At 33.6% G+C, this 16,657-nt stretch overlaps 1 protein-coding gene across 1 annotated transcript; it reads right to left on the reverse strand.

Annotated features, from left to right (window-relative positions):
- Positions 1-1,881: 1,881 nt before the first annotated feature.
- LOC134244260 (acetylcholine receptor subunit alpha-like) lies at positions 1,882-8,635 on the reverse strand. Its single transcript, XM_062726520.1, has 3 exons — positions 8,606-8,635; positions 7,541-7,574; positions 1,882-3,305 (listed from the first exon to the last, which is right to left on the reverse strand). Exons 1-3 carry the CDS (start codon positions 8,633-8,635, stop codon positions 1,924-1,926), a joined length of 1,446 nt encoding a protein of 481 aa, XP_062582504.1. The 3' UTR covers positions 1,882-1,923.
- Positions 8,636-16,657: the final 8,022 nt, after the last annotated feature.

Here is a 16,657-nt window from a genome sequence, read left to right on the forward strand (position 1 = left end):
TTTAAGCAGAAGCTTCCGGATATCGCTATATTACCCCTTAGCACTGGTTCTCTGCCCTTGATTCCAGTCGCTGCCGCTAGGAAACCCCTCCCTTTTTTGGTCAGATGCATTGAGTTTTAATAAAAATAAATTATCTAATTAAGGTTTATAAATAGAATTCGACAGGTGAATGCTTTGAGTTTTTTAATTGGTTTTCTTCAGTATAAAACTTTTTATTAAAATTAATTACCCTTGCGTCCGACTTGCATCATTCGGCAGACTTCACCTGTTTACTGTTGAATTTTGAATGAGCAACCAGACATATCAGAAATCTAATGGAACATTGTCTCTAATCTGTTTTTTCAAAGGATGTAATTCTAGTTCGCAATGACAAATCTTTAAACGCTGTAAAAATAATACATCGTCCACGCAAGAAAACTTTTATTAATGTGTCAACAAAATACTGTACAGGTAGCGTGTCAATGAAAGGAATTTTAAATCTTTTAAAAGAGGGAAAAACAAACGTACCTAACTGCAGATCTGTAGCTCTCCGAAAAAAAATATTGATAGATCGGAGAGCTACATTGCCACCCATTGAAAAAACTGTATCTTTATTGCGCACAAAAAAGTGCGCTCGGTTCTTAATTGATTCTTTCAAATTCTTACCTCAATTGCTAAAAAGGGAAATTTTAAACATCACTTTCTCATCTATCAAGTACTCTCGTAGTTGACATCTGAACGAAGCATATTGGACCGAATTATCTTTGAAACCAAAATGACAGTATAAATAAGCGAAATGTTCTATGATTACAATATCAGGGTCAGGAGGACTACTAACAACAATTATGAGGAATGTTTGGTTGTGGAAACAGCGAAAGAATATGTGCGGAACACACCGTTAGTAATGTTTTGAGATCACAGTTTAAAAACATGGAGAAATAAATCGAGAACCGAGCGCACTTTTTTGTGCGCAATAAATACATAGTTTTTTCAATGGGTGGCACTGTAGCTCTCCGGACTATCAATATATTTTTTGGGAGAGCTACAGATCCGCAGCTAGTATTACCCAAATCAATTTGTTTTCACTTTTGTCACGATTTCTACGCTTCTTTCGCAGATGAACACCAAAGTGGAATTCAATCGAATCTTCCTGGGCATTTAGACTCATTTGGACTCTTAAATACGAAGAATTCCTAAATTAAACGCCTTTAATCGAAGAATCGCGGGTACGTAGTTTTTGCCCTGTCCGTCAATTTGTTTTTCTATCTGTCTGTTTATCTGTCTGACTGTCCGCAAAAACTTTCACCTTTCCCATAATTTCTGAATGGGCGGGGCTATGGCTTTCATATTTCACAGGTGTATTCCTTGTGCTAAGACTTTTGTTTCTACCAAATTTAACCTCTTGACCCTGACCTTGGAGTTTTACCCACTTTTACCAAAAACACTTTAACCATGGCCATATCTTTTGAACAGTGTGTCAGGGCTATCATACTCGTACTTCACATGGGTATTCATTGTGCCAAGACCGTTCAATAAGTATAGTTTAATCCCCCTCAAAAATTCCTCCTCCATATGGAGACGCCACCACATGCCGATGGAGAGCTGCAATTTTGTCCTATACTTGACACTTACGGCCATTGAGCAGTGAGGAATCTTTTTCGTGCCAGCACTTTCTGCGACTCGGGACCTCGGTTTAAACAGTCTCATCCGAAGGACCGGTCCACAGTGGGATTCGGACCCACGGTCTAAGGATCAACTCCTTACTTATGATAGGAAAAATTAAAGTATTCAGATTTAAAAATGTAATGTGTTTTGTGAAACACTCTGTATATGTTTTATGTTCTGTAGTCCAAGTGGGAAGCTTCTGAAAATGAAAACTTTTTAACGGTTTGAGAGAAATGGACAATTGTACATTGCAGCATTTGAATTGATGCATTTTTTATCTCAAAGATTTCCACCTGCAATCAGAACATATATTGATCCAAACAAAGCTGTAAATGCAACTGTCCCAACAAGACACAGAAAATTGAACAGTTCTGAGAATGTTTTCCATGTAATGTCAGTGTAGAGATCATCCAAATCTTCTGGGTTCTTAAAGTGTTTCTCGTCAGTGCCATGTTCCTTTTTCCTTTTGAGCGTCACGTGCAGTGTACCGTCTGAGGACTTTGTTTTAATCTCTCTTTTTGAATTGCGCATGCTTAGCTTGGTTACATTCCTTGTATTTTCACCTTCGAATTCTGGTTTATGATTTTTGAAACTTGTCACGGTATCAAATTGAGAGTTACTCTTTTTGTTTTTTGGCGGCTCTGTCAGAATATCAACGATTTCAAACTCAGCTGTGTTAGTTTTATGATTCCTACAGAGCATGAAGTGAGTGAACTTCTTTAGATACAATGGCATGTGTGATTTGTCGTCCTTGTGATGCAACCAGACACTTATAATTGTTGTCAGACAAATAACAGCAGACGTTAACACGAGAAGCATCAGGAAACAGGACAGCACTGACAACGGTTTGGAGGTTCTAGGTAACACGTCATCCGTTAGCGTCAGAAAGACGGCTAATGCTAGCAGACACGTTATAGCGTAACCCACACGTTCTCCGCTCTCCGAGGGAAGAAGAAACACAATGGAATTCAACAGAAGAAGCATGATGACAGGTACGAATATCGTTAGAACGAAATATGACGATCTTCTTTCCAGCTCTATCGTATACTTTAACACCGCACACTCGGTATTATCCGAAATCAGAATGTATTCAACCGATGCTTCTGTGCTCTTGATTTCCCACATACCACTTTTGGAGAATACACCAAGATCAATATCATCTCGTTTTTGTCGAAAATCCACTGCATCTCTGGAGTAAATCCATGGTAGTAATGTAATATCACAACTCTGGTGATCAAATGGAAAATGTGTTACGTCAAAACTGCAGGCCGTTTCTAAGTAGTCCCCAATATGTAGAGCGACTGTCCCGTTCCTGGAAATAGTAACTATATTGTCCTCCATGCCCAACTTCTTCACCTTCTTAACAGGATACCTCATCATTATCGAAGGTGTCCAGACTTTGTCCTGAGGAATTTCCATGGACTTGAGATTGCCGTACATAGAAGGGACCCATCTTAAACGTTTGTCTCGCCATGTTAAGGTTAATGTAACGATCACCGACAACGTCCCTGAAATTTCGTCTAAGCCGCTGATTGACAACAATCGCAGGGATCCTGTTACAACTGTTTTCTCGGATGGACGAATATTTTTCAACAACTCTGGGGTTGGCGAGTATAAAATCAAATCAGAATACAAGTTTTCAATGTCCGTGATGTTTGCTGCTATAGCAAAGTTTTCTAAAATAAAACTTAAGAGAAAAGCTTTCCATACCATTCTGAAGAGGAGAAATGAACAGCAAACAGCAATAAATTTGTTCTGAGCCGTAAGAGTTAAACTTTTTTTTTATATACATGTAAGATGTTATGAAGTATTTCGAGTTTTGTTTCCCATCAATTACTAGTGGTTAATTCATAAACACAGATATTAAAAGTGAAATTTAAATGGAATTAAAGAAAACGTTCTCATTTCCGTCGATCAGATAAAGTAAATTACTTTAAGTAATTGGTAGGAAGTAAGGGTTGGACCTTTTATAGTGTACTGAACCAATGGAGCTGATCATGGACGCAAGTCAAGGTCAGGTCAACAATGCCAGTTGAACACCACTCTTGCATAACATTTTCAAAAAAGTTTTCTAGAAGCGTTAGTCATCCGACCTACCCTTTTAATACGTTTAATGGAAATATAATTAGAAAAAATCTTATTTTTCTTGGCGTTTTGATCAAAAGCAAAACAAATTGATTTGATTACCTCGACTATTAGGCGATCGACCTGTCACATTTGCCACATGCTCCTTCATCATTATGATAGGGTAACATATAAAAATCCGTAGACAATTCAATATGAAAATAATCTATGGCCTAACAATTTGTACGAATCACGTCCGTCAACATTCGCTCTCAATCTTGATAGACTGCATTTGCTGAAAAGGACATCATGGTCCAAAGAATGTGCTTAATGCTGACTCTTTGAAGTATTGTGCTTCATTTGCGGGTCTCAATATACTGGAGATCCCACAGTACATATTACACTTCTTATATATCATTTTATATTTCATATTACAGGAAAATCAACCTTCATTGAATATGAATAACCTGAAATAAAAAGAAATATTTGACAGCTTCCCTCCACATGACCTCTGCGCAGAGGTAAGTAGCATTTTTTGTTAATTTTTTTAAGTCCCAACAAATATTCATGAAACGAGGCTTCTGATATTCTTGTTGATTCTTATTGTTTATCCATAACCTGCCTCGTTTCAGATATTACTTGTTCGTAGAGTATTCTCTTGCGTATTGAATCAACTGGGAGACATCATTTCCATTTGTAAAATCTTTAACAAAGAAGAATGAGGAATGTAAAAGGTGAAAATATTGAACGATGATCAATCTCCTTTAATCAATCTATAAACAATACAAATATGTTATAAGTTAAGTTATAACTTGTAACTTAAGAGGGCATAAAACACGGAACCCTGGAAATTACAGAGGTAAGAACACGTGATAAAGCGGAGAAAGAATCCCCCTGTTGACTGGTCACATCCCCGTGAGTCCAATATATTGATAAGGTAGAGTGCACTTTCAATCAAATTCGTTATATAAAAACAAATCGCAAACAATTGGTTTGGAACAAGTCAGCCAAATGATGTTATATTTGCAAACAAAGTTATTATCACGACCATAGAATTTACGAAATGTTGACTTTTAATGAGGTTGTTGAAAGCCCTGTAACATCAATTTTTCAGTTAGTAGCATGCCTCGATCGTTTAGAAAAGAGCAACTTCTTGAGTGGTGAACTAGTTTGGTGACAAAAACGCCATAAGCAGGTTAGTGAAAAATTACTACCTATATAAATTAGAAAAGTTGACAATGGAAAAATTAAGTCATCTGGTTTGCTATACAATTTAGTTGTTTAAAATTGGCCTTTATCTTCCATAGTCAGTAAAACATTCATTTATGAAACAGATATTGCAGACTCTATTGTGTCTTTAATCTGGGATATGTCTTGTCGACAGATGAATAAAAAACTATTATTTATTAATTAAACTTTTTTTTCTAAGATTTTGTGCAAGTAATTCCGCTGATTATGAAAGGATTAAGGTACTGATTTTTAAAAGTTGATATTTTAAAAACTTTTTTCCTCACTGAAATGTTTAAAAACTGATGAAAAGTAACTGTTATTTTAAAGTAATGATATAGGAGATCAAAGACAGTAATAAAGATTCAAAGTCAAACAAAATATTTTGGGAGCAGCTAGAGGAAACACCGCCTCTACAACATCAGAGGTGGGATCAGGTGCAATAGAGGAGTAAGAATTCCCTTTTGACCGTTAACACCCGACTTGTGCTCATTGTCATGATCAGAAAAAATGGGAAAATCTTTAAGTAATTCAGAGTGTACATAGGGCCTAATGGCCTAAAAATTAGTACGAAATTCAAAACGGCAGTCAGCATTCGATAGACTTTATTTGCTGGTGATGACTTAAGTTTTGTTTCAGCAACTTTCTTACATTATAAACTGTTTATACTTAAAAATGCTCTTGTGTATCATCTGGGAGAAATAATACCAACATGCAGGTGATAAATGTGCATGTAAATTGCTGCATAAGGGAAGTTGACGACAGCAAAGTTGAAGTCATCACGTTTATCGTAAAGTTTTGTTGATATATTAGCATTAACGTCTTTTTCTATAAAAAAAAATATGTCCAAATATGAAAGGGAAATGAGACTCCTTGGTATCTTTTATTTCAAGCTCATATTATATGGGATATATTGAGTGATTGTAAGTAACTATTGTTAATTTGTAATACACCGAATTGAAGGCCCCGGCAAGTTTTATATTATTCTCATTGAACAGTTTTTTTTAAATTCTGCTTCATATGAATACGATATAAGGTCTGCTAATAAAGGGATCCAACTTGTATCCATGAGAATTCTAGCAAATTGTGCTTGAACATAGCATCTTCTGATCATTTATAACCAAAAAGAAGTGAAAATCAAAATACATATACATGTACTTATTTGAAATTGAGGTAAAGATATAAACCTGACTGAAGGGCAAGGAAAGATAACTTCTAGTATTACTTGTATTTTCAATACTCAGTATTTTTATATGCGTGTCCTCTAAGCATTGAAATAATCAAAATTGATGCATCTTCGCTAGCCAAGGGTTTCTCATGAGGAGAGTAGGGTATTAGAAACCCTTGGCTAGCGAAGATGTAATCAATGAATTATCCTTTTTTCAAACTTAAGTACTTTGAGGATATTTAAACACCGGTAGAATACATATTATGCCAATTTATAATAGACGTGATGATGCTGACTTTTCTAGTGCCAACTTCCCTTACACATGTGGCAATAGACCCCTTTATGATAACTGCGGTATTACTCTTTTGCAGGGCAAATGATATATTTTGGTAAAATATAACGTAAAAGTAATTGCTACATATGCATCATTTAAATATCTACCAACAAAAACTTCGCCAAACGTTATTAATTTGCCCTGCAAAAGAGTAGTACCGCAGTTATCGTGAAGGGGCTAATATACCTTTATTACCTGTAATTGAGTTTTTCCCCCTAGTTGAGTACATACGCAATAATACGCTCTACTAACATACAATTTCTAAAATGAGGCAAGCTACTGAAAAATAAATTGATAAAGCAGTCAAGATTATCAAGAGTGTCGTATAAAATCGATAATGTGTCCTTACTTGTCATCAAATTCAATATATCATTTGACACAATGCTGACTGAAGATTTTGTATACTATTTGTTAGGCCACACTGAATCGTCACTGATTTCCCCCCGTTTTTTTTTCTCGATCATGAAAGTGAGCTGTTAGCGGATAAGACCAGTCGATATTGACTCCTCCGTGGCACCTTATCCCACTTCTGATGTTTTAGAAGTCCATGTTTGCTCTGTTACTGATTTGTATTAACTGAAATTTTTAGCATGATTACTGTTCGTTATACTTATACATGTATTGATACGTAGAACTTGGATAATCCCTTTGTTTAACCACTCTGTTAAGAATTCAATAGTTATACATTTAATTCTGATTTATTTATAGGCCTATTTTCGTTTTCATATGGAGCACATTTTTCTGTTTAACCACTCTGTAAAGAATTCAATAGTTATATATTTAATACTGATTTATTAATAGACCTATTTTTGTAATCATATGAAGCAGATTTTCAATCGCCAACTTCCCTTACTTATGCTGCAATCTACCTTCATCACCTGCATACGGAGTTTATATCTCTTAGTTGATTCGATACGCAAGAGCATGCTCTACGTATTTACAATTTCTAAAACGAGGTAAATTACTGACAAAAAAGTTGATGAAACAAGAATATCAGGGGTCTCGTTGAAAGTCATCATTTCGTAAGTTCATGGTCAATGCGATGACCTTGTAAGCAAATATAATTTATTATTGAGTCAAATGCTGACTAACTTTACTCATACTTATTGTTAGGCCATTATGTACATACAAAATAGACTTTTTTCTGTTATTTTCTAATCATGACAAGGAGCACACGGCGGGTGTGGATGCTCACTCCTCCATGGCACCTGATCCCACCTCAGATGTTTTGGAGGTCAGTGTTTGCTCTGCTCCTATTTCGTATTGTTTTATGGAATTATGAGCTTGAATACCATTCGTTTTCTCCATATATTTTATTGTAGCTTCCTGATTTATACATTCTATTTTGAAATGAATATTTTCAAGCAGATGGGTATTTGACGGAGAGCAATACATGTAACATATTAAATGATTAAGTTATTGATTCATGTTTTCACATATTACTATTTCTATGATGTTTTCATCTTATTTGTAAATCTGACTGGTCCTCCACAATTCCCTTCTTTAGATTTCGAATACAAATCTTAATGGTTTATTCATATATCTTCTTTCGTTTTCTTTTAGAAAATTTTCAGATCTTAAATTTACTTTTACAGTGAATTCTTCATCAACCTTTTTTGTACTACTTTAATTTAGAATAATATGTTGAATTATTATCAGTATTTATTGTGCTCTAGTCAAAGATTTGCCTTTTTTAGTGAGCATGTATTTTCTTTTTGACTGAGTACAAAATAACAATACATGTATGTTCAACTATTTAACTTTTAAGCTAATAATTTCTTGAAACACTTTAAATAAAACTTAGCACAGCGAAGGTCATAAAGACACTCCCCTCTATCTTTCTTTTTATTCGGGAAACATTTTCCTCCTAATGCTGCGATCATATGCAAGATAAATCTTCCGGTTTGTTTTTGCTTACATAAGATTACCTGTATACAGGTATATCGCGCTGTAAATAGTCAGTTGAAAGTATTTCCGGCAAATCATTTTGGAGCAAAGATATAGGTAGTTTATTGGCAAAGCAGGTTGGAGCTAATCTTCATACCCAGGTTGATGAAGGAAGCTATTTCACCATGAGGTAATTTTTTTGAATACATGTAAATGTTATTTTATATACGTTTCCACCATTCCTTAGGAATTTTGAAGCGAGAAAGAAATCTGTAATGCACTACAAATAAATGTAATAGTATGTTATTCATGTATGTACTGGTATAAAGCTCAAAATTAATTCATTCTTGTGAGTATATCAATTATACATTTTAATATTTATATAACTGTATTTTGTGAACGCATACTTGTACTCTAGATCACTTGTTACGACAAAACATTGCTATAAATCGACCGTGCGATTGACCTGCTCAGTCGTGACCGCGGGCTACTAGGAGCGGACAGAGCGCGCGGTTACAGAACACTTGTAGGCGGATCAAAAAATCTTGTTCAGGGTTTTCCGTCAAGTGAAGGATAGCTAAGACACGCCCTAATTTGTTTTAAAAGTCTGTAGTTGATTAAGTTTAACAATCAGTAAAGACCGGTACAAATGGAAAGACTTTACAAACCTAAGTCCTAATCTTTTGCACACACTAGTTACAATGTATCTAATGCATGTATATACATATGTCTTAGCTGCCATTCTCCACCTAGCCAATTTCAACAACACCACCCAAGTGTGAAAAAAGTCAGGCATTTCACATGTAATTTAACGTATTCTACATCCACCGGTGGCCAATAGTATTACCGTCAGGACCATGCATAGCAACATCATATTTTGATTTCGGCGTTTTGAGCTAAAATAAATCACGTAGAATTTTTGGTAATGTAGTTAATTAATAGTTTTTGGAAGACTTTATATAGACATTAAAGCCATACGGCTTGCAAAGCACAAAATTCGAGAGTTCAAAGTCAAAAAGATTTTGAATTCATTTTAAAATATGAAACCATCGGCTGCAATGAATTGTAATATGTTGGTTGCAAGGTTTATCAAAGCTATATACCTCTGAAACATTTCACTGGAATATCAAACCTTGAATGTTGTCCGTAACATTAACTGACAGTGATAATTAAGATTCCAGATCACGTAAGCAAGATCACTAAAATCAAGACCAAAGTACACAGTGGTCTGAGGGTCGACAGAGAATATTTACTTCTCCTTGGCATCAGATTCTGCCTCTCATGATTTTAAAGGTCTATGCTCTGATCCTATTGTACTGTTTAGATGGACCTGAAAGCTTGATTAAAAAAATATTTCTTTGCAATCTTGTAATACGAATGCCAAAAATATTGTCTGCATAAACTGTCATTTGATCAAAATTATCTATCGACCACATATAATCTATTAAAACAAATTATTAACTGCCAATTTTACAGTTAAACAACATATTAAGTACCTGGTATTAAAGATAAGAATACGTAGCCAATATTTACCATGTTGGAGATACTTATCGAAGTACTAGAAGTACCAGGTACTAGTATGTGGTTTAACTGTAACATTGGCAGTTGACAGTACGTTCCAATAGTTGATTTGTGGTAGAGCATTGATAATTTTGATCAAATGACAGTGTAAGGTTATAATACCGGTCAATCTAATCTGATAGTGTTTTCAAATACCAGGTGTGGCTAGAGTCGAGTTATTTTTTTATCACAACATTGTGCAAGGTTTTACTACTGGTCAATATGATGCATAATAAAGGCGATGAAAAGTTGAAATTCTTATGTATCTTACATTTATACTTCCCTCTTAACTGGAAGGATCAAGATGATTTAAATATAATTTCCCGTTCATATCTTAAATATATATACACCGGAGCCCCAAAGTTCATCTTTTGAATTAAAGTAACTGCGTCTTATATTCTTAAGGACACAAGTAAAGCAGGATCGAATCCTCACGATTTATAGCGCTACCTGTTGGAGGCGAGAGAAGCCTATGCTTTGGAAAAGGTTCCGACGTTCAAACATCAGTTCGTATATACTGACACGCAAAAGAAACGCAACACCCTACTTTAGGGGGAAATAATTATATATAGTAAAGAATTTCTTATCTAAAAAAATATGGATATGTTCAATTTTGTAAACATCGGTAATTTCACGGTTGAACGACTCTCACAACATTACCGGAAGTCAAGTTTGAGTCTGCTTGAAATAAAAAATTGCATGTCTAACAAAACAACTGGCAATATTTTGGAGTTTTAAGGGTTTATAGCTGTTCATCACAAGTAATGCAGAAATATTTGAAAAAATAAATTTTACTTTGTTTTCCTCTAGCGATGCTAAGGCTTCCTGAAAATGACTTAGGTACGCATTTTCATTGCTGTCGCGAGAAAATATCAAAATAAAGGTGATGGAGAGTTGCTGATGCAAAGATTCACTACATTACGCGTCAATAGGCTCTTACGTATCATGATCATTAATGACAGAACTTGGGACGGAAGACCAAGGTTACTACAATGCGCTAGGTTAGAGAAAATTCGACCATCTCGATATTGATGAACCTACTGTATCGTAGAAATTAAGCTGCAAATGTTGTGCAGGACAGTCTTGCACGTTTTAATTGAATGGCTGGAAGGGGGTGTTTTATTGGTCATATCTTGATTTCTAAAGATAAAAGATAATCATTTGAAATTTTTATCAAATCTCGGATGTTTTGAATGGTGAGTTAAGCCTTACTGTTTCATTTTTGAAAATCATTAGATAAAAAATTTCAAACATTTTTAATTTACTGCTTGTTGCGTTTCTTTTGCGTGTCAGTATATATACGATTAAGCACTATCCCTCAGATTTCTTTAAAAGGAGTCAGATTTAACAGCCTGGCCCATAAACCAATTAAATGATTAAGACAAAAGTCACCCGTGTGACGCAATAGTTAGATCGTTTGCTTTAAAGTACGGGGTTGATCCTATATCGGGTTTGGATCCCACTGAGAGTCCTTTAGGTGAGATTGTATGGATCCAGGTCCTATTTCGCAGTGGGTGTTGACAGAAAAAAAATCAGCACTATGGCATTAGCGACAGGGTCAAAATGTTCATAAAGTGTGAAAATAAACTTCATCTCAAAAATAACGCAGAGCAAGATATGAATAGATAGAAAATGAAATATGGAGACAGTAAACAGTATAATGTAAACCAACTTTTATTCGCGTGCGAGAAATTTTTGCAAGGTTCGCGAGAGCCTCGTCATCGCGAATTTTTCTCGCCGCGAACAGGTCCTTAAAGTCTCTTTTTCTTTTGAAACAGTTCCAAAAAAGGCTTGATCGCGAAAATTAATCGTTGCGAACTACTTTACTCCTGGTAAATCGCGAAATAAAGTCGCTGCGAATAAAAGTTGGTTTACAGTATTCAAGCTCAAAAGTTCGAAGAAACAATTCAAACCGGGAGCAGAGCAAACATATGGACTTAAAACATCAGAGATGGGATTAGGTGCCATGGAGGAATAAGTATTCCCGACGACCTGTCACATCCAACGTGTGGGATACCCAACTAACTAGACAGTAATTCCTTAAATTCTTTGAAAGTCTTCCTATAAACCAATGGATAATAAGTATACTATATTCCCATGGTCATTCTACTAAATTTAGGAATCCATAGCCCCATAGCACTTGTTTTTACACCTGGGCGGATCATGGATGGGAGATTACACATTTGAAAATTAATAGATGTATTATTCATTCAGCAGGCAAATTGTTGTCATGATTACATTAAGAAGCTAATCTTCTTTAAATTAATGGTTCAGGAGTCTATAGTTGCAGTTTTGGATGAGCCAAAGTGGCTCTAAATTGGGGAAAATAATCAAAATTTTAAAAACAAACACCCACAGTATTCTTGTCATAATTGAAAAAAAAGAAGGCTAGAAATAAGTTTTAGCGACAAATAATTATGATTAGGTCCAGTATAAGTTAATAACCTATTTCGAGTATGCTGAATCCGAAAAAAAAAAATATGCTGACCTTCATGAAAATGGGATTGAAAATGGCGGACATCAATTTTTTTTAAATTTTCTTTTTATATCGTTCAAATAGGAAAAAGAATGTGTAAATATCTCACCGAGTGTATTGCAACCATTAAAATGATTGACCTTTTTAACGCCATTTTCATGAAGGATAGCATATTTTTTCGCATTCAGCATACTCAAAATAGGTTTTAAAAAACTATGCTGGACTAAATAATAATTATTTGCCATTGGAAGAATTTTTTTCTATAAATCGGACCAGTCTACAGGTTAGCGTCAAGGAGTCGAGGCACACGGGCCTTTTTTCTGTCAAATTAGCAATTTTTCTATTAATGAAGCCTAAATTTAGTGTTTTAAATGTTTTCTACGTTATATAAATGCCGTTTATTGTTCATCATTTGGATGCAATCATCAATATACTGGCCAAAAAAAAACTTTCAAAGAACAACAACTCGTAAAATCAAAACAGGGTTCTGTGGCCTCAAGTATCTCCACTATCAATGAGATTTGTCAGTCTTTGTAGGCGTTCCCTAGAAAGATAAGTAATTGTAATGATAAATTTATATTTATGATATTTATTATAAAATCTATATAATTATATTATATCAATATATTGATAAATATCCTAACAAAAATTTACTATAGTTAACTATAGTTTACTTTAGTTAACTATAGTGAATACTTTGATAATTTGATGATTTACTCTGCAACTTTAATCTAGATTTTTTAATTAAGAGCCTGAATATATAGAAAACTGCATATCAATGATGTAATTTTTTTGAAAAATATCTAAATATACAAGTAACAGTTCATTTAAATAGCAGAAATTATTTATAAGAAGTTTAAAGGGTAAAATTAATCTATCTGAAATTCATAGTAAATTAAAAGAAAAATATGTTTAACTGGTTGTGGAAACTTTGATTTACTTAAGTAATATGACCTGCAAGTTTGATGTCGAAAATTTTTGTTGCAATATTGTAATTAATTTTTTAAATGACAGAAAAAAGAACATTCATAAACTTTATTAATTATAATACAGACAGGAGAACTATTTATATGCTTTTATTGAAGCGAAATTACATTATTGTCGTCCTGTACAATATTGCTTTCTTATATAATACTATAAATCCCTTGTTAGAAATCTTTTTTTCTGAAAACAAAAATAATTCTTTATACCAGTCTGATTAAACATAGTGGTTTAAATTACATACAGATTTATCATAATAAAATATTTTAACAATAAAATTAATTTCTCCAAAATGCAGCTCATATTGCTTTAAGTAAACTATAGTACTTTTTGTTAGTGTAAATCTAGAGAGCATGATGATAGGAATCCAGACGTTATTTATTACATAAACATAGATCAATGTAATCACATTATCATGTACATTTTTTGTGGGTACTGATAAATTGAAACTAAATAAAGATAGAGGGGTGATGGTAAAAACAACTGTTATTTATGACTTGAGTATACAGTAGATCAGTACTAGCACATTATCATGTACATGTATTCATGGGTACTGAAATATCAGATGTGTGTCAAATATATTAGTTTCATGTTAAAAAAATTAAATATAGACAGAGGGATGATTAGAAATACATCCCTTATTTATGACACGATTATAGATCAATGCAATCATATTATCATGCATGTATTATTGGGCCCTCCCATACACTAGGATGAACATTGCTATTTCTTGTTTAAATCGATTTAAATAATAATTAGATTTAATAATACAAAAGAAGATCACTGAACTAACTTATATGAATTTCAAAAGAAGTTTTAATAAAATAACTGATGTTTTATTTTTAGACAATTTCGAAATCTCTTGCCTTGTGTAATTTTTGTTTACAGGAATGACTTATAAAATATCACTTATCTAACTCTTAAGTAAAAACTAATTTGATTTGCTGCTTATCATGTCCAAATAGTGTCCTTTTGTAACAATTTTTGTTATTTTCAAAACATTTTGATGTATTTAGGAACAACCTTTAACAGTCGGGTGATATACACGTATATGCTCGTATCATTCTTCCGTACTTTTAGGCTTTGTAAATCTACGACAACCTTTATATAGAAATTAACCCTACCATATAAAAAAATTCTTTTGTATTCACATGTTCAAAGCAGAATTTGCCAAAATCTTATTCGTGTAAAGAAGAAAACACTTGCTTTGACCTTCAACTCGACATTTAGATACATTGTATATCTACGACATATTGTCAATAAACAGTGGTTATTTCCATTTTTATGTCGATACGATATATCCCGGTGAGCTTGAAATAAAAGATACCACAGAGCCTGACACATCTGTTTCATATTTGGATATTTTACTTGAAAAGACATTAACCAAGTTTTATGATAAATGTGATGACTAACTTTTCAATCGTCAACTTTCCTTACTTATGCAGCGATATACCTTCATCACCTGCACGCAAGAGTATATGTTCTACGTATGAACAATTTCTAAAGCGAGGTAAATTATTGCCAAATTAGTTGCTGAAACAAGAATATATTGTTTAAAGTCACCATTTCGAAGTTCTATGGTTGACACAATGACCTTGTCAGCAAATACACTTAATCATTAGGTCAAATGCTGACTGGCGTTTTTCATACTAATTATCAGGCCATTATTTACACACTGTATTGACGACGGATTTATCCGTTATTTCCCGATCATGATAAGGAGCTTACAGTAGGGAATGCAAACTCCTCCATGGCACCTGATCCCATTTCTGATGTTTTGGAGGTTTGTGTTTGCTCTGCTCCAGTTTTGTATTGTTTGTTTAATGGACTTTTGAGATTGAATATTGTTCATTTTCTCCTTATATTCCATATAAAAGACAGTACAAAACAAAGAAAAATGAATGAAACACAAATTCAAAATTAGCATGAAGAGAGAACATTTCATTTTACTCCAAAAGATACAGACAATTTAATTATTTTTAAAAAGTTGAATAAAATACATCACAAAAGAGAGTAAGTGCATACATGGAGTAGGAAGACTACACATCAAACTTGTATACATACCGTCCAAACAAATCCAAACAACAACTCTTGAAAGTAGTACAAGAGATATTTTATACCATTTGTATCTAAATAACTGATACAGAAGCATTTTTCAGTTTTTAAAGCGGGCACTAAAATAAAAATTATTGTTAAAATGCCTGTAAATATAATGATAATTAAATATTAATTAAATGTTACATGGGTGCAGATTTACGATGATCAAAGGTGTCTCTAACTTTTTGCCCCAGGATCGGTGTTTTACTTTTCAGATATTTAATATATATTCTATTTTATGAATAATTTCTGTGAAAAAAGAGGGAATTGCAAACCCACTCATCAGGAGATTATTATGTCATGTTGAAATAAAGGTGGCACTAAATACAAACAATTACAATTTATGACAAACATTTTGTAAATATTGTATTTACTGTCACCAGCAAAATACAAAATTTTCAACATCACAATTAAGGATAATAAAAGGGGGGAAGTCAGACTTTGCCCGTAAAACTTTTCAATAAGTACTGGGCAAGAAAAGGATTTTTTTTTCTGAAATGTCCTTTGCAAAGTGTCCCCATAATCCCATAGAGTAATGGATGAGCCAAAAGAAGGGTTCAATATAAGAGTATACATGTACACATTGTATATAGGGAAGTGGTTCAGGTTAATGTGCAAATACCTCCCTATGAATAAACTGATTTGAGGCAATAGTTTGAGTTTATTAGCAGCAAAGGGTAAAACAACCATGCACTCTACGGAAAGGGCCTATACAGCGAAAATAAAATGAAATTGCGTTAATTTTTCTAGAAAACGTTATTTGTCAGGAATGAGAGCTATAATTCATTTATTTTAAGATATTAATGAAACGGTATTAAGTATACCGCGGATTCTATACGTGTCTTTTATTATTTTTTGATAAAATGATAAACTATAAAGAAAATTAATAAAAGCCATAGGAGACTGGGGGAAAGGACAAGAAAATTTGCAGTAGGATCCGTTGATGTTTAGAAGTCCATGTTTGCTTTACGCCTGATCTGTATTGTTTTAGTGGACGTTTAAGCTTGAATACTGTTCGATACCACCCTATAGTGTTAAATCTCAAAATGCATAAAGAAATTTTGAGTGTATGTTGAATTTAAGAGTTGAAATCGATATTTCAATTTTAAAATTGATTTGTGTTACAATGGAAAATTTGTTAGAGACATGATAAAATTGCTCTAAAATGACTGTAAAGATTGTTAAAGGTGCATGGACACAGATTTGAAGTTAATATTTT

Source organism: Saccostrea cucullata, unplaced genomic scaffold, assembly GCF_032062105.1.
Source record: "Saccostrea cucullata isolate Sc308-1 unplaced genomic scaffold, CSIRO_AGI_Scuc_v1 ctg277, whole genome shotgun sequence".
Taxonomy (NCBI): domain Eukaryota; kingdom Metazoa; phylum Mollusca; class Bivalvia; order Ostreida; family Ostreidae; genus Saccostrea; species Saccostrea cuccullata.